At 40.7% G+C, this 20004-nt stretch overlaps 3 protein-coding genes across 3 annotated transcripts; 2 read left to right on the top strand and 1 right to left on the bottom strand.

Moving 5' to 3' along the window:
- The first annotated feature begins 5125 nt into the window (after positions 1-5125).
- Positions 5126-7424, top strand: LOC135607050 (pentatricopeptide repeat-containing protein At1g05750, chloroplastic-like). Its single transcript, XM_065098536.1, has one exon. It carries the CDS (start codon positions 5259-5261, stop codon positions 6819-6821), a length of 1563 nt encoding a protein of 520 aa, XP_064954608.1. The 5' UTR covers positions 5126-5258; the 3' UTR covers positions 6822-7424.
- Positions 7425-7462: 38 nt separating this feature from the next.
- LOC135607049 (kinetochore protein NDC80 homolog) lies at positions 7463-13040 on the top strand. The gene is made up of 4 exons (XM_065098533.1): positions 7463-8786; positions 10005-10251; positions 12312-12458; positions 12563-13040. The coding sequence occupies exons 1-4, from the start codon at positions 7600-7602 to the stop codon at positions 12812-12814; spliced, it is 1833 nt and encodes a 610-aa protein (XP_064954605.1). The 5' UTR covers positions 7463-7599; the 3' UTR covers positions 12815-13040.
- Positions 13041-16411: 3371 nt separating this feature from the next.
- Positions 16412-18157, bottom strand: LOC135607052 (alpha-amylase isozyme 3C-like). The gene is made up of 4 exons (XM_065098538.1): positions 18038-18157; positions 17831-17963; positions 16932-17737; positions 16412-16855 (listed from the first exon to the last, which is right to left on the bottom strand). Exons 1-4 carry the CDS (start codon positions 18119-18121, stop codon positions 16604-16606), a joined length of 1275 nt encoding a protein of 424 aa, XP_064954610.1. The 5' UTR covers positions 18122-18157; the 3' UTR covers positions 16412-16603.
- Positions 18158-20004: the final 1847 nt, after the last annotated feature.

Below are 20004 nucleotides of genomic sequence, written 5' to 3'. Positions count from 1 at the left end.
GACTAAATTTTTTCATCAAGACTAACAATGCCTCTTTTCCGCTATAGAAGTAGGAATCTGGCAAAGACTAGAGTTTGTCTGATAATATAGACAGAAAAAAGTACTTCAAGATTGTGGATATTTTCTCCTTGATGTAATATGTAGGAAATCTTTTAGTACAAGAGATAGAGTTTTTTGACAAGGTTTTAAAACAAATTTATTAGTGGAACAGTTAACAGTTATTGAAGTGGTCTGTTATAGAAGGTAATTTGTGCTTTTGTGTGCTTTTAGTTGTTTAACAAGCGTTATCAATCTTTGGACAAACTCTACTTGCTGCAATCCGTGATGAGCATGTTGAAGGTCTCTGCAACAGAAATTATGGAGTTAATGCCATGATTTATGATTTATTTGAGAATATTTGAATTGCATGTTGAGCATGTGCCGGCTTGAGTTGGTATGATGCATATTGTGCCATGTGTTATTGTGACAAAGTGGAATGATGCATCAAATGTTGTGCCTTTTAGGTTATCATTTAAAGATAAACATGAATTTATATCTTTTTTCTTTTTTCTGAAGCAAGTTGGATGCTGTCTTCAGATAACAATATTATCTGGTCTTCAGCAATGTTTATTATTTCTCAAATACATATAGAAACAAGAGATGATGTTTTTTGATAGAGAAGGAAATCATATGTTGGTAGGTGTACTGTTTATCTATTTGGTCAAGTTGAGATTATTGCCCGAATGGAATTTGATTGTCCTTGAGTTAGAGAGCATGTTGGTGGCATATTTTAGGTGATTATGTTATTCCCTTACAATGTATGATTTAGTTGTCAATGGTAGTTCTGTAGAAGCTTGTTATCATGAGGTATAGCATGACTGTGGTAATGCTGGGCATTAATTCTTGTTTGTAGTCTAGTCTCATCATGATGCAAGACTTTTCAGTCAATTAATGTTGCACAAGAGATTTTTGTACAGTTGTCCCAATTCACTGCAAAAGACAAAATGATGTCACACCATGGAAACTACTCTGAAAGTTCAACCATCACAAATTCAGGCAAAAGTTCTTGCCAAAAAGCAAGAGTATTGTTTGCGTGTTGTCAGTTCAACCTTATTGGTAGTTGAACCTCTAGTCAGAGTGATAAGCAGCACATGCTGCCAGAGGATATCATTCTAAGGTTCCTTGCTTTCGCTCTCCAGTTTCCATCTCTATATTACACAAAAATGTGAAATAGCATACTGAAGTGGAACCTACAAGCACATACAACAAATGAAAATCACCACCCACCTTCTTGGTAGTGTTGGGTTTATTGGCTCACTGAACCATATTTTGATGGATAACTCAGAACTAGGAGAGGGATAGCACTTGCGTTAACCAATGATGCAAACTAATTGATAATCTTGGAGGATGATTTGATCATTCCTTTTTTATAGTAGTTTTGTACTTTTCTTCTCTTTTCCCCTTTACTCAAGTTGTGTTCTTGCACATGGCATGGAAGTGCCCATAGAAATGGGTAGTCAATCTACTTGTTTTATGCTGACAATTTGACATTTTTGTTTTTCATATATAATCTCTAGGAAGTAGTTTACAGGTGTAATATACCCTAGAGAGTCCATTGGTCAGAAACTGACACAAGCAAGAGATCCAAGTTTTGAAGAGAAAACTAGTAGAGTTTGAATATACATTTTTACACAACTTGATTAGAAGTAGTAAGAGGATAATTATGCCATTTGATGATCTGAATGGCAAGATGTACTTTTTGGGTGATGAAATCTAGAAGCTAAGTGCAAGAGGGTTATTTTTGTAGAATGTCAACTGTGGTTGCAACTTTGGCAAGATATCTAAGATAAAGAAATAGGCTTGTGTATTTTATGGGGCATAAACATGGATATGGGATACTTATACAACATAGTTGAAACATTGTTAAATTCTTGAAAAAAAAATAAATATCATATTATGCAAATATGTCAACAAGAAAATCTTAAAATCTCATATTTTGTCTGTTTTCTTTTTGGTTTGATTCAGTGTTGCAATCGAGCAGAACTGAAATATGCTCTATTCAGGCTGCTTGACTTATATTAGGAGAACTCAAGCTTGGCTTGAAACTCGAATCAAGTTTGAAATGACTTTTGAGCTCAGTTCATTATGATTTTTTGCAAGCTCAATTTTGGTTCAAGTTTGGCCTGTCACACATTTTTGTGCAAGTGCTTCACAGCCCCGCAGATAAGGCCTTAGCTTATGAGACCTGTTATCTTCATTTGAATCTTAGCATATTTGGTTTTTGGATCTTATTTTCAAAATGGCTTTATCATATTGAACTTTGTGTTCCTATTTTTGAGAAAGCAGTTTTTCCATCCATACTTATAAAGATGTGGATCTGTTCTAATGCATAAATGAGCTTGTTCAAGAGTTTACAAATGATCTTGTCCATGAGCTTATTAATGAGAGCTGTAACAAATTGAGTTCTGGCATGTTCAATTATCTCCCGTTAAAAAATCAAGTTTTAGAATTATGCTTATCTTTGAACTAGTCTTTGACAAGTCGAACAGTCATTTGTGACCATAGTTTGGTTTGAGAAAGATATGACAAGCATCCAACAAAACCAGAATTGATTTGTATGGATATATCTATCAATTGCAAAAATAATATACATTTTCATGTTTTAACAATAATTGATGTTTATATTAAGGGTTAGGGTTTTGAGTTATAGAACATGATACACAATTAGTAGTTAACTAGTATTGCTAAGCTATTCATTAATATAATGGTTTGCTAACATAATGCTAAAAAATATAGAGAAAGTAAAAAAGAAACAACTATAAGACAAATAAGATACAATTATTATTTATCAAGCATAATATAATGTTTGATACAAATGTCATGAAACAACATATCACTATAGACTATTTTCAATAAGAAAGTTCTTATATTTATTCACAAAGCATCTCCAAGTATTTCCATGTATATGATTCTTTAGTAATTGTTCGAAAAATTGGATAATTCAATATCTTACACCCATCTGAGAAGCATCAGACACATACTGTACCCAGATTTTGTACCATGGCCCCAGAAACAAGCTGAAATGTTCATGTTCATAGTCTAAGAAATTTGAAAGTTATTTAAGCTGCAACGGGTACATATTTTATTACTTTATCCTGTTCTACAGGAGATTAGCCTTTGTCTTATTATATGGTTCTCATGAGATGTATAGTGGATGTGGTCAGCTAATAAGCTAAAGATCTTTGTTATGAGTGGTTAAAGAGTGTTGGCTGTGCATCTTGTTCTTCTGTTTCTTCTTCCACATTTTCTGTTTGTGAAGGCAATGGCTTTCTGGTTCCTTTTGTTTCACTCTTGCATTATTTGTATTTCAAAATAATTCTCATCAGAATGTACTCTTTTGAGAGTTTCAACTCATCAGAAAAGACAAAATCAAAAGTTGCAAGAGGCAGAAACTTTACCTCTGTTACTAAGATCAGCCAGCTGTCACATGTAAACCATAATGTCCGACAGCCAACCAGATCTGACAATACAAAGATATCTCCATGGGGAAACTTTTGAATTATTAACCGAGAGAAGAATGACATCTACCCACTGCAAAAGATGGCCCAGGTATCGGTGAAATAATGAACTCCATTGGCCTTGTTCCATCTAGTGCAGTAATTCTTTTGAAGAGCCCAACTTACCAAAAGGTTAAAGATGACAACAAGAATGGTGCCTTGGTTCATGACTCGTTTGGGGAAAGAAAACTCTCTGTCTCAAGCCCAGAATAGGAATGATATCTTTAATTTACTTAGGAAGAAATCATGGACTAGTTCAGGTAGTATTTCAGAGCCAGCTTCTATTGAAACCACATAAAGCTTGGAGATGTCAGAAACTGAGAACCTTCAAATCGTTTCCCCTGTCCGTATGGGAAAGAACAGCTTTCTGTCAGCATCTGGTTTGTTCCATTTAACAGATAACAGAAATTGTTTGAACAGATATCATTGTGCCTCTGATGAGTCTCGGAGATCTCATGCTGGTAATGGAGAAACTAGTTATTTGGACATTGCTGTTGACCCAGAAGAAGAAGCCTTCTTACAGTCTCTTGGATGGGATAAAAATGCTGGGGAGGAAGCTCTAACAAAGGAGGAGATTGATGCCTTTCTTAAGAAGGTAACTTCTTTCACATCTATGTGGTTGATATTATCATTGTTCTATATCCGACTGCTTATGTTGCATCTCTTTCCCATCTTTTTTTTTTTTTTTCAGCATGAGAAACAGAGGCTGTTAAAGATTGTGCCGGCAAATCTGCATTGCAGCAGCTTGTCTGTTGCAGCTTCATGAAGACTCAGTTTCTGAAGTGGATTTCTCATCGATATATATACTTGAAATGAGTTGTTCAGCGGAGAGGTTGGTTGAAAGGATCAATGAGTTCTTTTGCCTTTAACTGCTGAAATGAATTTGAAAATGCATAATAAGGTTATAATTGCACGAGTCTATCGAACTATGGCATGTGAACTTTAAGGCTTTCTCCACAGTGTTCTCTTTTTGCATAATGAAATCGTCTGGGGAAATGGATTAATTTGAAAAAATTTGTCTTTATAATTATTGGAAATTTGCTTTTTCCATCGTATGGTCTAGTCATCTCTGACTGTTTTGTTTCTATCAAGGCTTTTTCTATATACATTTTTGGTCAATCGTTTACTTGCCTAAGTAATTATTTTTTAGTAGGGCGGAAAATATATCGACCTACACTTATTGGTACAGGAGTCATGTCTATTATATGAGTTGAAGTGATATTATCAATTGTAGTTGATAGGAAATGGCAACGATATGCATTTAGTGTAATCAAATTCATATTTCACAGAGGTACATATTACAAACAAATATGTATTATTTTATTGAAACTACTTAGTTATATCATGGTATTTAAATAACTAATTGTCGTTGAATTCTGCTGGTATGAGCGTCTTAAATCCTACATGTATACATAGATCATTTTGGTTTTCGAATGCGCCTATGTTGCGCATCGCTTGCCCCTGGTTTTTTATATGCTTCTGAGATTGTAGCCGTCGGTATTTGTGCTTGCTTAGTGGCCTCGGTTATAAAGGTCGCTTAAAAGCCGTCCATCTCAGATTGTTGATTTGATCATATGAGATGGGCGGTTGAGATTAATGGCAGAAATGGGATGAATACCCTTCGCGGCTTTACCACGAGAGTAGAGTGGCTTGGATGATGGGGTTTAAGGTCATAAGCAATCTGTAACCTCAGCAATGTAGCTGTCATCTTGTAGACGCAAGATGGCCGCTCAAACTCTCACTCAACTCCCTCCCGTTCCTTCACCGCCGCCGCGGCGGCCCCAACCACACACTCGCCCTCTTCCCCGACGACACCTTTCCTCCACCACTCTCCCAAATCTCTCCTCTTCTGTCGAGCATTGTTCGGCGCGGGATGTCGTCTCATGGACCGCTGCCATCGCCCGCCAAGCCCGACGCGGCCGCCTGTCCGACGCTGCATGCGCCTTTGGAGACATGCTTTCTGCAGGCGTCAACCCCAACAACGTCACCCTCGTCGCCCTCCTCTCCGCCTGCGCCGACTTCCCATCCTACCCCTCCGCCCTTCCCCTTGGGTGCGCCATTCACGCTCAGTCCCTCAAGCGAAGGCGCCCGGACGCTGCTCCTGAGGAACTCGTCGTTTTCTCCACCGCCCTCGTCGATATGTACGCCAAGTGCGGCCGGGCAGACCTCGCTGGCGAGGTGTTCGACCGAATGCCCGTTAAGAACACGGTCTCCTTCAACACCATGATCGCTGGGTACATGCGGGCTGGGGACGTCGACCATGCCTTGTCTTGGTTCAACAGAATGCCGAGGAAAGATAAGGTATCTTGGACCGTGGTGATTGACGGGTGCGTCAAGAATGGTCTTGTCGAGGAGGCATTGGATTGTTTTCGAGCGATGCAGCTCAGCAGGATCGATGCAGATTACGTGACGATCCTAGCAGTCATTGCGGCTTGCACTAGCCTGGGAGCTCTCAACCATGGGCTTTGGGTGCATCGGTACGTCAAGAACCATGGCCTCTCGAACAATGTTCGGCTGGCCAATTCCCTCATCGACATGTACTCAAGGTGCGGCCGTGTCGATTTCGCTCACCAGCTGTTCGAAAGAATGTGCACGAGAACACTGGTGTCTTGGAATTCCATTGTTGTTGGATTTGCAGTGAATGGTTGCTGCCATGAGGCTATTGAGCATTTCAAGATGATGCGGAGTGAGGGATTCGGGCCCGATGGAGTGAGCTTCACAGGTGTGCTTACCGCCTGTAGTCATGCTGGTTTGGTACATGAAGGCCTGAAGTTTTACGATCTGATGAGGGAACACTACAAGTTGCCACCGAGAGTTGAGCACTTCGGTTGTTTGGTGGATCTACTCAGCCGGGCTGGGAGGTTGGAGGAAGCCGTGAGCACGATCGAGAGCATGCCTTTCCGGCCAAATGAGGTAGTCTTGAGCTCACTTCTGGCTGCTTGCAGGGTGCACGGGGATATCCAACTAGCAGAGAGAGTGACAGCATACCTTCTGCAATTAGAGCCAGAATGTGACTCCAATTACGTGCTCCTGTCAAATATTTATGCTGCGGATGGGCAGTGGGACGGCGTCGGTGCAATCCGAAGCAAGATGAAGGCCGTCGGAGTGACAAAGACACCAGGGTGTAGCAGCATCGAGATCGGTTGCGAGATCCATGAGTTTGTAGCTGGAGATGGGTCACATCCGCAGTCTGATGACATATATGAGATGCTTGACCTCCTTCGCTGCGAGCTGAAGCTCTGGGGCCATGATCCGAAGATAATTGTAGGTGCTACAGATGACTAATGTACCTTGTTGCTGCATAATGGTGTTGCTCTTGAGGTTGCAGCAGTTCTATTGCAGCCAACAAAGAGAGCGTAAAGGGTGTCATCCACATGGAAGCGGAACTCATTAGAGACATTGTGAACGGTTTTCACTGCAGTTGTGTATGAAGATGTCAGGCGGTCATCTGTGCAGAAAACACGCATGAGATGCAGAAATACGGATGAAAGGAGCTGCCAAACATCCGATAAATGGTAATTATGCATTCTTGGATTTTGGTAAAAGATACATGAAGAAATTTAATGGTATTTATATGTCTTAGCTGATGGGCCTCTCCTATTACTACATCTAATTAGACGTATACCGTCTTGTATGCATCTAAACCCAACAAGGTTAAAACCTCCGTCAATTGTAATTTCTGTTTATGTCGGTGTATCAAAGCCCCTTCGATTGGACGTACCCACAAAACCTTTGAAGGTAGGTATATCATCAAGTCCATGAAAGACGACTAAGATTCATGGATGACAAATGTACTTAGTATACATTTGAGATAAAGGGTATCTCTCAGATGGATTGTGTTTTATTGGAAAGAAATTACAAGAAATTGATATGAACATTTTATTTCCAGTAGTTGCACAAGTGCAACATTTAATTGTATGCAATTTTATTTTACATAAGTGCAATTTGGGAATTAAATATGATCCATATTCTTTAAAGCATTTGGGCCGGGCTTGTAAGAGGCGCCTCGGACTGTGTTCGTTTGGGGTTTCATCTTTCTACTTTTTAAATCGCGTTCGAAGAAATGTTCGACCGGAAGCGGGAAACTGCAAGATTAGGGATGCGAGGAGCAGCAGGAGGAGGAGGCCGCGGTGTTCGTCGGCGGTACACCAAGGCCACCACCGGCCCCCCAGACAGGGCAGCGCCCCTTCCGTCGCCCTTCGACGTGGCTCGTCACTTCGACTTCGCTTCGGTCGCCGGCGGCCGCGACTCCGACGCCAGCCTCTGCAGCGGCCGCCCCTCCTCCGCGGGTGGCCGCCCCGCCTCTGCCCTCCTGACTGACCGCTCCGCCCAGTCCTCCGCCCTCCGCGCCGTCAACGCCTTCCTCACCTCCCACTCCGCCCCGGTCTCCCTCAGACCGCCGCTCCCCGCCGCCCGCGACATCACCGAAGCGCTCCGCTTCATCCTCGCTCGCATGGACTGGCCCCTCGACGACCTAGACGACGACCTTCCAGCCCTCCTCCGCAACCTCCATTGCCCCCTCAAGCTCAATCGCTCCGCTCTCAAGGCCCCCGGCACCCCCCACGCCTGGCCTCACCTCCTCTCCGTCCTCTACTGGCTCATCCAGCTTGCCCGCGTTTCCGACCACCTCGCCGCCTCATCGTCACCTCAGCAGGATCAACCCAACGACCTCCTCCTCTTCGTCACCCGCAGCTATTCCCTCTTCATCAGCGGCGAGGATGACGCCGTGGAGGAGCTCGATGAGGAGTACCTCGGCAAGGCCCAGCACCAGGCTGCCAACACCGCTGCAGCCATTGATGCCCTTGAGAAAGAGGCCACCGAGCTCGAGGCCAAGCTCCAAGCTCTGCAAGCGGAGCCATCGAAGAAGAAGGCCCTCGAGCGGGAGAAAGGCATGCTGGTGGAGGATGTCAAGAAGTTCCAGGCGGTGGTGGACTCTTGGGGCGGGAAGGTGGCTGCGATGGAGTCTGCACTGGGAGAGTGGGAGAAGGAGCTGGAGGCCAAGGAGAAGGAGAGCAAGAGGCTGTGCGAGGAGAATGAAGAACTGCATAGGAGGATCGATACACAGGCTGTGAACGTGCGTGATGTGGAGAGGATGAAAAGGGAGATGCAGGCAGTTGAGAGGGACATCGCAGATGCAGAGATAGGGAGAAATGCTTTGGAGGAGAAGGCATGGGAACTCGAGGAAACTGTCAGCAGGAAGATCCATGAAACTGAGGTACTCTTGGAACAGTGCAATCAGGCTGTGAGAAGGTACTCCTCTTTCTTCTTGATCTAGTTCATAATCCAGCCACTCAATTTTGCTGTCATGATTCTTTTATGCATTTAACTAGTAATAAGCTGTAAAAGCCATTGTTCAGCAATCTGCTTGGTTTGGCATCTTATTTCAATGATTCTGATGCCATGTAAGTTTCTTTAGGAATCCTTTCATACCATCTACTAAACTATAGCTTTCATGTTAGATCATTCGTATGTTTGATACTATTAATTTTGCTGAATCATTTGTTTGTTTTGGATTAAATTAAACTGAACCTATATATTATGTTGACTAGATTGATTGTTGGACAAATTATTCTGCCATTTGGGTCATGCTCATTTTCCAATTTGATTTACCTGTTTTTGTCTTCAACATCATGGCCTTATTCAAATTATATCAAGTGATATCACACCCCATAAGCTGTTACAGCTCAAGATTGAAATCCTCCATATAAAATCAGGTTAAAAAAATGAATAGTTTCAGGGGTCTACTCCCTGTCTGTACAGATCATTTTGTTGAATGTTTTAGATACATGATTCAAATATATTGGTTAGCTTTGTTAGATGTACCATTTCATTGGTAAAATTTGAAAATATTCTTTGTTGACAACCATCTTGATATCGATGATGCATACTTGAGGAACTGTTTTCAATATGGACTGAACTGATCATGACCATGTGATTCATTTTTGTAGCATGAAAAAAATATGTAGGGAATTGATGTGTATGATAGATTTAAAACTTGTCAAGTACATTATTCAGGTATCAAAATCTCCAAGATCATAAGGTTAGCTGCAGCTGAGTGTCTCAGTCTTATCGGTACGCATCACTGATGTATACTTTGATCATGGTGTTAGACAGATGTGCTATTGCTATGCTGGAAGATGTATTGTTAGGTTATTCAAGAACATAGATTGAATGAAATAATCATATTTGTAGCCTTTGCTATTCATGCTATCTAATAAACCTTTTGTCCTTTGAACATAGAGTAGGTTAGAAATTGCAAAATTGCAATGAGTTTGGTCATGTCAAAAAACCTTAAATATCCTAAGGCATATAAAAAGACGAAACCAAGTAGAACAAAATTACTTGTTCTAGATTGACTCGTACATGCTTGCTTGTAGCTTCAGTCGAGTGATGTCTGTATTACTATGAATGTTTTTCTTTGTTGTTAATTTTGAAAGATGATCAAGTGTTCTTCTACTAACTTCTCAGGTTAAAGCTTGGGATTGATTTTCAGTATGTGCTAAATTCTAAAGGTTCTTCACCAGCTGAGGTCTTGGGGATTAATTACAAGAGTATCCTAAAACCTGCACTTGTTGCCCTTTCTGAGGACACGAAGAAAATATCAGTCTCAAAGTTGGAGGAGTCAATTACTTTACAAGAACAATCACAAGAAAATGCTAAAGTACTTGAGGAGAAAAGGAACAATCTTGCATCTTTTCAGGCCAAAATAGATGAGGTTCTTATTTTACTTTATTACAATTTAAGTATCTCCATGTATCTCTCTCTCTTTGCTAACACATATATAAGTACTTACCAGAGTTTCCTATAATGTCTCATCCAGTGGGAGTTTGTTGTTATTAGTCGGTGATATTTTTTTGGGTTTAGTGTTGTTCTGATAAGCATTGCTTTTTCTAATATACCTTAGAGAAGAATGTCTGAATCCAAGACTAATAGTTTGCTCACCTCTTCTCATGTAAATAATCAGGAGCAAGAGTTGCTTGTTTCTTTATCATTTCTAATGCCTACACATTTCTAGGTGAAAGGAAGTTTAAGATGGTTCTTTGGTTAAAAAAAGAACAAATGTTGGCTCTCACTGTCATGGGGTATGGGGAAAGGTCAATTTGCCAATTTATTGCACTTGCTATATTCTCATGTGTATATGTTAGCAGATCCAAGTGCAGGAGGAGAAGAGTAGGACTAGAGCAGGAGGAGAAGAAGGAGACCCAGAAGAAAGAGGAGCAGAGCAAGAAGCGTACCAGTAGTAGGTGGAGAAAATAACAATCTTGACAAGAAGTAGACAGTGGTGATGTGGCAGGGGAGAGTAGATGGTGGCATGATGCTGCAGGAAGTGTAGAAGGTGGTGGCGGAGGGGAGAAAAGAGTATGTGAAAGAAAGTAAGAGAGAGCATGTGAAAAAGGTGAGAGCATGAGAATGAGAAAATAGAAATAAGAAAAGAAAATTATATATTGTTGTGACTCACAACCTTTAAAATAGAAGGAAAAATAGATTAGAAGTATTGGGCAGTAAGCTTACTGGCTGGTAGAGTTCTGTATCAGACTATTTACTGCTCAGTAAGTCTGGGACAATGAGCTTACCAGATGGTACATCATATATAGAACCGAACTAAATGAGAAGTGCCCAGTCCATAACCCAGTTGGTTGCAGACAGGAAAATATTGATCTGTATACACCAGTATGGATGATATTTAATTTCTTGCTGAATTTAAAGATTGAAGAATAAAAATATGGCCGGTAAATTACTTCTTTTGTTTTGTAAATTTGTTCTTATTTCTCAGTCATGAAATTCTTCCTCGACATGGTTGAATTTTTTATGCTTGAACTATGAAAGAATTGGAATACACCTTTCCTCTTTTAAATTTTTTGTTTGATTTTTTATTTATTGAATTTCTTGATTCCGAGGAAAAGCTCTAAGGATCATGATTCAAAACTTATCTCATAAAATGCATGACTTTTTGTATATGGTTTGGTTCAACTTTTGACATATCGTTTAGCAGTTATGGATATTTTTATCAGTTTGTGGTTTGGGAGATTGGTTCCAAAAGATTAGACAATGTCTAAATATTTTGTAGTGATTTTCTTTATATCATGGTTTGGGTGAAAATGGCATAATAATACTCTTCAAGTATTTCCTTCAATTTTCAAATGCATGTGTCAATATTCAAGATTTTTTTATTATAAAATCTTCATTCAAAATATGCAAATAGTTGAATTAGTAATCTCTCATTTTTTTTTTCCTATACTGGATATTTTATGTTGAAACTTGGAATCTTGGTCCAATCAGAAAGAAAATACTGAGAATATAAATGTTCATGAATGAAGGCATCCATTTTCATTTGATAGACATTTGAAACCAAATACATTCAAGCTTACTTCTGATGGTCCATGATATTAAAACATATCTCAGAAAATAATCAGAAATTGTTTTAAAACATATCATGTCAAATGAAACTAGGTGGGTTTGGCAGAAATCGTACCTAAATTGGACTGATGAATTTGGACAGAACTGATGGAAGCTGCTGCTGTTTTGGATCTATTGTGCCCTTAACATTAATCCTTGATTTGGTTAGATATGTGGTTGAATTATAAATATTTTTGTATGTTGGAAGTTATGTATGATGCAGCGGATGTTGCTGGGCTCATTTCACCGATCCAGTTCTAAGCTCTGTGTAACCCATGCCTTCAGAATCATGATGCTTCCCTTGCATAATAACTCTACGTTCCTACGAGTCAATCTATCATTTCTGCTTTATGTGATAACTCTATGTGTCTTTTCTAGGCTGAGGCTCGCCTGACTTTCTTGAAGAATGAAGCTGAAGAATATGCATCTAAATGTGCTGCAGAAGCTGAGAAAATAAAAGGGGAGTTCATGAATAAGGAACATCAGTTGAGTATAATTGAAAAGGAGGCAGAAGAATTTTTAAAGGTAGATTTGTTGGCTCTCCTGATTCTTTTTTAGACACAAAAGCTAATTAGATATTTATGTTTCTTCCATTATAACACATCAATTGGCTTTGTGCATTTTTTTAGAACTCTGAGAATGAGCTACAGATTACAACCAAAGAGAGTGACGAAGAAACTCAGTTGTGTGCAAGTGAACTGTTGGCTCTGATTGATGCTGTGTCAGAGTATAAAGAATTCATGGAGTCCACGGTTTCAGGAATGAAGAAAGAGCTCTCTGAAACTGCAGATTTTGTATCTTCTTTGGCTGCAAAGTTGGTCTCTACTGTTAACTTCAGTCAGGGTGGCAGGAAACGAGCACGGAACCCCCCAGTGAACTAAATTTGATTCAGATGCTTTGGTTAAGTCAATAGTCCGGAGAAAGATTTGACTTGAAATCTATGGTTTCATTTTAAATGCCAGAACATCATAGTACATGTTATATGTCAGTTAATTCTCTCGTTTCTGCATTTGAATTACACCCTCTTCTATCAAATACTGGACCTAAATAGACATATGTTTGTGGTGAAGGGGATCAATCAAGCAAAATCATTTCTTGTTTGATTTATGTGATCTTTCACTCCAAGTTTGCATATTAGATATTCAGTTGTATTTATTTTGCCCTTCGATTTCTCGATATGATTTGCATAAATGTGTATTATGTGAAACAGTGAGATTTTTAGCTAAGCTCAAAAGTAATTTTTGTACTCTCAACATCATGTGGAATGTTCTCGTTTCATCCGAGATTTCTCAACGTCCTTGAAATTTTACCTAATAATTTCTATCTCATAATCTAATATTAAATGATAAGTTCCTTACCCTTGATTAAATATAAAAACTCGTTTTAACTTAAATAAAGAAAGAAGAACTATTCGTACTCATACATTCGAGTTACTAACTTGAACATTATTGAGATCGGGATGAGAAATTTTTCTCGACCTTGGTTATCATGTAGGTGATATATTAGAAATTTGTTATTTTCATCTCGAAGATATCTTAGACAACGTTATGTATACAGGTCTGAATAACATCAAATTGATCACGATGTTAACAATATTTTTTTCCTAATAATATCATAAATAAAATAATCAATATATATGTAGGTATCCAACTATACATTTTGATATTTGGTACTCGATTGAATAGGTAAATATCGGCTATATATCATTCCGATGTCTTAAGATGCATGCTTATGTCTGATTATATAACGATGGAAAATAACGGGTGCCATCTACATTGTGTCAATCGTGCCTAAAAAACGTAACAGAGACATATAAATCATTGGAATGGTTCCCCATCCCGTCCTTCCCTATGCCGTCGTCCACGTGGAGAGGTCGTTCCGACCGAACCCGGACCGACCCCACCCCGCGTCACGATCATCATGAGCCCATAATTGCCGCGTCGGGAGGGCAGTGTCGAGTCCACGTGCGGCCCACATGGGCCTGTCACCAACATGCGACCAAGCGACGTGGGGCCCTACATCTCGGCGATCGTACGGTGCCTGTTGCTCCTGTCGCTTTCCCCCTTTCACATCCGCCGTCGGTTTCTTCATGGTGCCGGAATTGCAATCTTACCTGTCCATCTATACTTGCGAAGATTGGTAATAATGCATTTACTTTGAAGTGTCACAGACCTGAAGCCCTAAACAAACCAACCTACGGTACGCTGAGATCAGCGGAGGAGGAGTGAAGGAAGCGTACGTGTGGCGGGTGGGATGAGCGAGGAAACAAATAATAAGGCAATGATGAAAGGTTTGGGAGGAGCGTAGGGTTACAGGCACTTGTCGGGTTATAGGGAAAGAGCATGCACCATAGGTACCACCTGCCAACATAAGCTGAGAACAGCCCATATATAGCTTCCTGGGAAATGAAAGAAAAACGCTGTATCAGGTGCAAATCTAGAGGGAGAGAGAAGTAAGAACACGGGAGAGGAAGCAGCGGCATTGATGTTTAATGGTGAGTTGCGCAGTTATTGCCAAATGTCATTGATATTTAACTGTGGAATAAGTACGGCTAGTCATCCCCGTTCTCTCTCCCACCTCTTCAAAACCATACACTCACTTTCGACTCTCCCCATCCCCTTCTCTCTCTCTCTCTCCCTATGGCTTCTTCTTCTTCATGTTCTTCTTCTTGCGTAGGACTCCAACTTCTGTTGAGGTTAGGTTAAGGGGAATGTTGTCTGGCTCGAGGTCATGTGGCGCACATGCATGCATGGTGGGATGAACTATTTGAACTCGGACCAGGCTTCATTCCTCTCAACCAACAGCTGCTCTCCTGATGAGCTTCATGTTTCTGAGGGTAAACCTTCCTCGGATCATTCTTTTTCCTTTTTGTTCTCATAAGGTTGGAAGATTACTATCTGTTTCAAATAGACTGACAAGACTGGACCTTTATATCTCTTGCAACACAGCTTTCTTCCTTGAAATATTTGCTTTCATAAGCACTAATGATGAGATCATTTGCCGATGGGAGTCAGAGGGATAATGGGGAGACTTGAGTTCTCTTCCTCCTTTTCTTCGTGATTTCAAACCTCTTTTCGGATGAAAAAGGAGCAAAACACAACCGACAGAGTATAATAAGCTTTGGATTTTATATAGGGTCTCATAAATGCTATTCTCACGCAGTACTGTTCATGAAATGGAGATGCCATAGTGTGACTTTAACGAACAAGAAGCCACTTTCTCGCTTCCAAGATTTTCCGGTCACTTCGATGTCTTCACTTCATAGTCCAACAGGAAACACCAGAGAGAGAGAGAGAGTGTGTGTGTGTGTGTGTGAAGCCATGCTTTTGTTTCCATGGTAATAGTAGAAACAGATGCTGAGCAGCCGTGGCAGCTGGCGAGGTACAGGTTTGGTCCCACTCTCATGATAAATACCCCATTATAGTTGGCCTACAAAGTTATGGGAGCTCAAGCTTTTGTTGTCATCATATACATTACTGCTGCTTTTTATACATAGTAAACAGTATGCAACACAGATTAGTTTAAGATGCTAAATCACACATATGTATATATATACATATATATATATATATATATATATATATATATGTATATATATGTGTGTGTTCAGAGAGAGAGAGAGAGAGAGAGAGAGAGAGAGAGAGAGAGAGAGAGAGGGTGAATGGATGAGGCATCTGGGGAACTGGGGTGAGGCATTGGGCAGCGATAGTCCAAATGGGTTTTCGAGGAGGACCGACGTCACCCATGCAAGCATGTAAGATAGCATTTACTGTGTGTTTTTGTTTGCAATGTCCATGCGAGTGCTACAAGAACTCCGGACCTTTTTAATTATGTGTGTAAAAACACCAACAGAAAGAAGTTGTTTTCGTTTATAGAAACATGTGCCAGGATCACAATCTTGTTCATCGAAATCACATCTTTGAGATGTTTTGAATGTGATGGTATCTACTTCTTTCTGCATCAAAAAAGATGAGCACAAAATAAAATCAACTTTTTTCTTGATAAAGATTTGCTGAGAATGAAAAATCTCAAAATATTAGACATCATTTAATGAACTCCGACAATTTAACTAAAAGATGGCTTGTGAAAAATATCTCTTATTCCACAATTTAATTAAAACAAATCCCTCGGAGTACTTAATTATAGTGTGATGGATATAATTATCAAAAATTGGGCATATGTTCAACGTTCTCAACAACCCTTATAGCATTTGTTGAGTTACTGCTTGAAGAATATTAGAATAACTATTTTGATCTTGAGACTGACATGGAATGAGTTTCTACTTCTCCACATGCAAAACACATCCCTCTTCGTTTATTTTCTTTTGATCTTTTCCTTGTTTGAAGCGTCGATATATGGGTTAGCTAAACTTCACAGTGAACACTGTCCCCATTTTACGTATCTCATGATAATTACCATAACATATTTGGAGATTAGCACCATGGAACTCGATTATTTCACTTGGATCGATCCATACGGATCATTAATTTGCCTTTTATTGGTCGAATAGATTACGATAGTCCTTACCAGGAATCACTTATTCTGCCTGCCTCACGGCCAAGTAGGGAAAAGCTTCATGACCTCATTCATACCGAGGTCTTACAACACAGATGAGAAACGTGAACGAAAGAGAAGCGAAAATTCTCTTCCATGATTCATCATCGTCGTCTTCATCTCTTCTCCCACACGCAGTAGTCATTGCCAGAGGCAACGACGTGGAAGTTGGAAGGAACGAGATTCCCCACGTCGTATCTCGAGCCTAGCTTTGTCAGTATCTTCCCATCGATCATTGCCATGTAGAGGTCAGCATCAGAGGCCAGAATGTTGAGGGCGCTACCCGAATGAATTCCATTTCGTGTTCTGATCTCAGCCAACTGAGTTATCGCCGCCTTCAATCCCCAGTCGAACATGTGGTCGTAGAACTGCAAACACGAACATAAATATAATCGTCATGCTGTGATACTATTTGAATGGAATGTTGTGCAGAAGCATACTTACGATGGAAGGGACGCCCGGATGCGTGAGGATATAAGCGTAGCCTTCCATGACCTTATCAGAAGGAAAAGGCCACAACCTTTGCGTCGAACCGGTATCGTGGTTGTCGACGAAGGTGACAGCCTTCTCCGGCCACCACCCCATCAAGCCGGGCGCCTTCCCCTGGGGATCACGCATCCTCCACAGTTCACCTTCCACGGCAGCTTGTAGTATTCCCTTTGTGGTGAAATCAAAGGCCGTCGCTGGGCCTCCGACCTGCTGAACCCAATTAACCAGCTCTTGACGGTTGCCGTTCTGATCGTATGCTGGCTTCCCATCGTTTCCGTAAGCTAATGAACCCCAGATCTCAGCCACCACGAAGTTTGGCTGCGTCTGTTCGACGTAGATCTTGGCGACGCTCGAGGAGTAACCCTTGGCAAAGTCGAGTCTCCACCCGTCGAAGCCGATGTCAGTCTTGAGCCAGTTCAGCCAGTCCGTGAGCTCACGCTGGACCTGCGTGTTGAGGTGGTCGATGTCGGGAGCCGCCGCGAAGCCCTCGCCGGAGTCGAGGTTGCCGGTGCCGTCGGAGTACTGTGTGTCGTCCCTACAGATCATGTGTGGACCCCAGTCGAGGCGGGCATCATCGGTTCCGCCTTCGAAGATGCACCATATGCCTCTCCCGTCTTGCTTGTCTGCGCAACGATGGTTGATGACGATGTCGGCCACGCATTTGACTCCCTTGTCGTGGAAAGCGCCGATCAGCGCCTTCAACTCATCCTGATTCCCGTACTTGGAAGCACCCAAGTCGTAGAGCCGGCCCGGCATGTAACCTGAGAGAAGAAGTCTCAGAATAGTTTAGACCAAGACCGACTCGGTCAACATGTGACAGTGATCACGACGGCAAATACGAATCACGGAACGACCTTGAACGCCGACAGAGTGCGAGGGCGGAGGCAGCCAGACGTGGGTGACTCCAGCGTTGGCTATATCAGAGACTTTGTCTTTCAAGAAGTTATACCAGCCGCCTTGCTGCCTCCACGACTCCCAGTTGAAGCCCTGCAACGTATTCGTTTCTCTTACTGTAAACGCGATCAAGGATAAAGGCAACAAATGGATCTGTTTATCTCTACCTGGAAGAGTATCTGGGACTGAGCCAAGTTCGGAACGACAAGAAACAGAAGCAGAAACATCGAAGGACCAAAATAGATCCTCATCTCTTCCTTGCTTTCTTCCGTCGAAGGAGCAAAGGATGGAACGGGATGGGGATGGGAGAAGTGTGAGGGCTAAGGGCACGTATATATAGCTGGAAGTGGCAGGGCAAGTAAGGCATGAGGGGAAGTAGATAAGCGTTGTTGTGGCCCATAACCTGCGAGGGGTCACCGGTGATTGGAAGAAGATAGGGCGAAGTCCGTTGCTGCAGCGTCTCGGGCACGTATGATGACCATATCCAACTGTAGAACGGCTCACGTCCCTATTATCGTGACAGTCGAAGACTAGTGGAGAAGGAAGCTTCACATTCACTCTCACAGATGGAGTTATTATCTTCTCGTCCTTCTCTACTAGTGGAGAAGGAAGCTTCACATTCACACTCACAGATGATGAAGCAATTTGCATCCCTATGAACCCATATCGTTTCATAGCGTATCTTTAATTAATTCCTATGAACATGTCGTATGAATCAGACCAACCGAACGGCAAAAGACAAGCTTAATCCAGCAAATGAAGCAACAAAACTAGCATTTGCACTCCTGTCATGTCAATATCCTATTCCCATCCATTTTAATTATTGGTTTACCATGTCGAACAGTTCGTTCGCTATTCAGATTGTCTATACCCGATCACTTGGCAAAGAAGGGGTTTGGGAAAGAAGAGGTTTGGTTTCAAGGTCAAGTCCGAGGCATTTGTCCTCCTCCTGTCATTTCGAGAGGTATTTGTCTTTCTCCTATCATGTCAATATCCTGTTCTTCATCCTTGGGTTGCCACGGCCAACATAGTATCGATCCCCGTTCAGATCATTCACACCCGATCACTTGGGAAAGAAGGGATTTGGAAAAGAAAGGGTTTGGTTTCAACGTCAATCCGTTAATTTGTCAATCCGTCTGACATGCATGACTATGATTTACACGATGGATTTCATTTATAAATAAATTCATATTTAGGTGAATATATATATATATATATATATATATATATATATATATATATATATATATATAATATTATATAGAGGGTGTTAAAATCGAACTGAATGTATTCAAAATCAATTCGACCTAAATCGGTTTCGATTGATTTTAATTTAAAAATATTAACTCAATCGAGTTTATTATTTTAAACCTTTAACTTGATTAAATTAGCCCAAATATCTTGGTAGCAATGTTTTCTCAATTTTAATGCTACAATTTCATAAATGATGTGAGCCCGATTTTATAAATTTTATCGGTCAATTCAATTGGACTAAGATTCTGATTCAATTTTGAAATATGTCGTAATATTGATGGTTTGAAATATGTCGTAATATTACTATAAATGATATTAACGATTCTATGTTGAGTGGTTGCAGCTTTTCTAACACAATCTCCAATGTGTAGCAAATGCAAATCTTATAGGGTTACAAGAAACAAAAATGATAGAACTGACATTAGTGTAAATGTAAGTGGAGTCTGATAATAAAAACTATTGTGCACATTATACAAAGGAAGAATTTACCTCCATTTAAGTACATTAAATATTATTCAAAATATTTAACATTGTACAAATGCTTTTTAAAATTTCTCTATCGATCAAATATCTCAACAACCCTTATAGCATTTGAGGAGTTACCACTTGAATAATATTAGAATAACTATTTTGTTCTTGAGACTGACATGGAATACAGTTTGGCCATTTCACTACAGTGGATGTGTTGCTGCTGCAGTCTTAAGTTGCATGCCTTTTCCACAATTCCATTAATTGGTATGTGATGCATCTTTCTGTCCTGATCTAATATTATTTATTCTTTCCCATGGCCAATTGGAAAAGTGTAACACTCGATAAGGTTCGGCAGATCGAGTGCTGCACAAGAGTAGTAAATGTAATGCTTGCAAAGATTTATGATGAT

This window comes from Musa acuminata, chromosome BXJ2-3, assembly GCF_036884655.1.
Source record: "Musa acuminata AAA Group cultivar baxijiao chromosome BXJ2-3, Cavendish_Baxijiao_AAA, whole genome shotgun sequence".
In the NCBI taxonomy this organism is placed as follows: domain Eukaryota; kingdom Viridiplantae; phylum Streptophyta; class Magnoliopsida; order Zingiberales; family Musaceae; genus Musa; species Musa acuminata.
This window is presented reverse-complemented; position numbering and strand designations above follow the sequence as displayed.

Coding starts and splice junctions, on each gene's coding strand:
- LOC135607052 (XM_065098538.1), bottom strand. CDS start 18,121: ATGAGGATCTATTTTGGTCCTTCGATGTTTCTGCTTCTGTTTCTTGTC. Junction 17,964..18,037: donor AGTCCCAGATACTCTTCCAG/GTAGAGATAAAC, acceptor AATACGTTGCAG/GGCTTCAACTGGGAGTCGTG. Junction 17,738..17,830: donor GCACTCTGTCGGCGTTCAAG/GTCGTTCCGTGA, acceptor TTCTTCTCTCAG/GTTACATGCCGGGCCGGCTC.
- LOC135607049 (XM_065098533.1), top strand. CDS start 7,600: ATGTTCGACCGGAAGCGGGAAACTGCAAGATTAGGGATGCGAGGAGCA. Junction 8,787..10,004: donor TGCAATCAGGCTGTGAGAAG/GTACTCCTCTTT, acceptor CTAACTTCTCAG/GTTAAAGCTTGGGATTGATT. Junction 12,459..12,562: donor AGGCAGAAGAATTTTTAAAG/GTAGATTTGTTG, acceptor GCATTTTTTTAG/AACTCTGAGAATGAGCTACA.
- LOC135607050 (XM_065098536.1), top strand. CDS start 5,259: ATGGCCGCTCAAACTCTCACTCAACTCCCTCCCGTTCCTTCACCGCCG.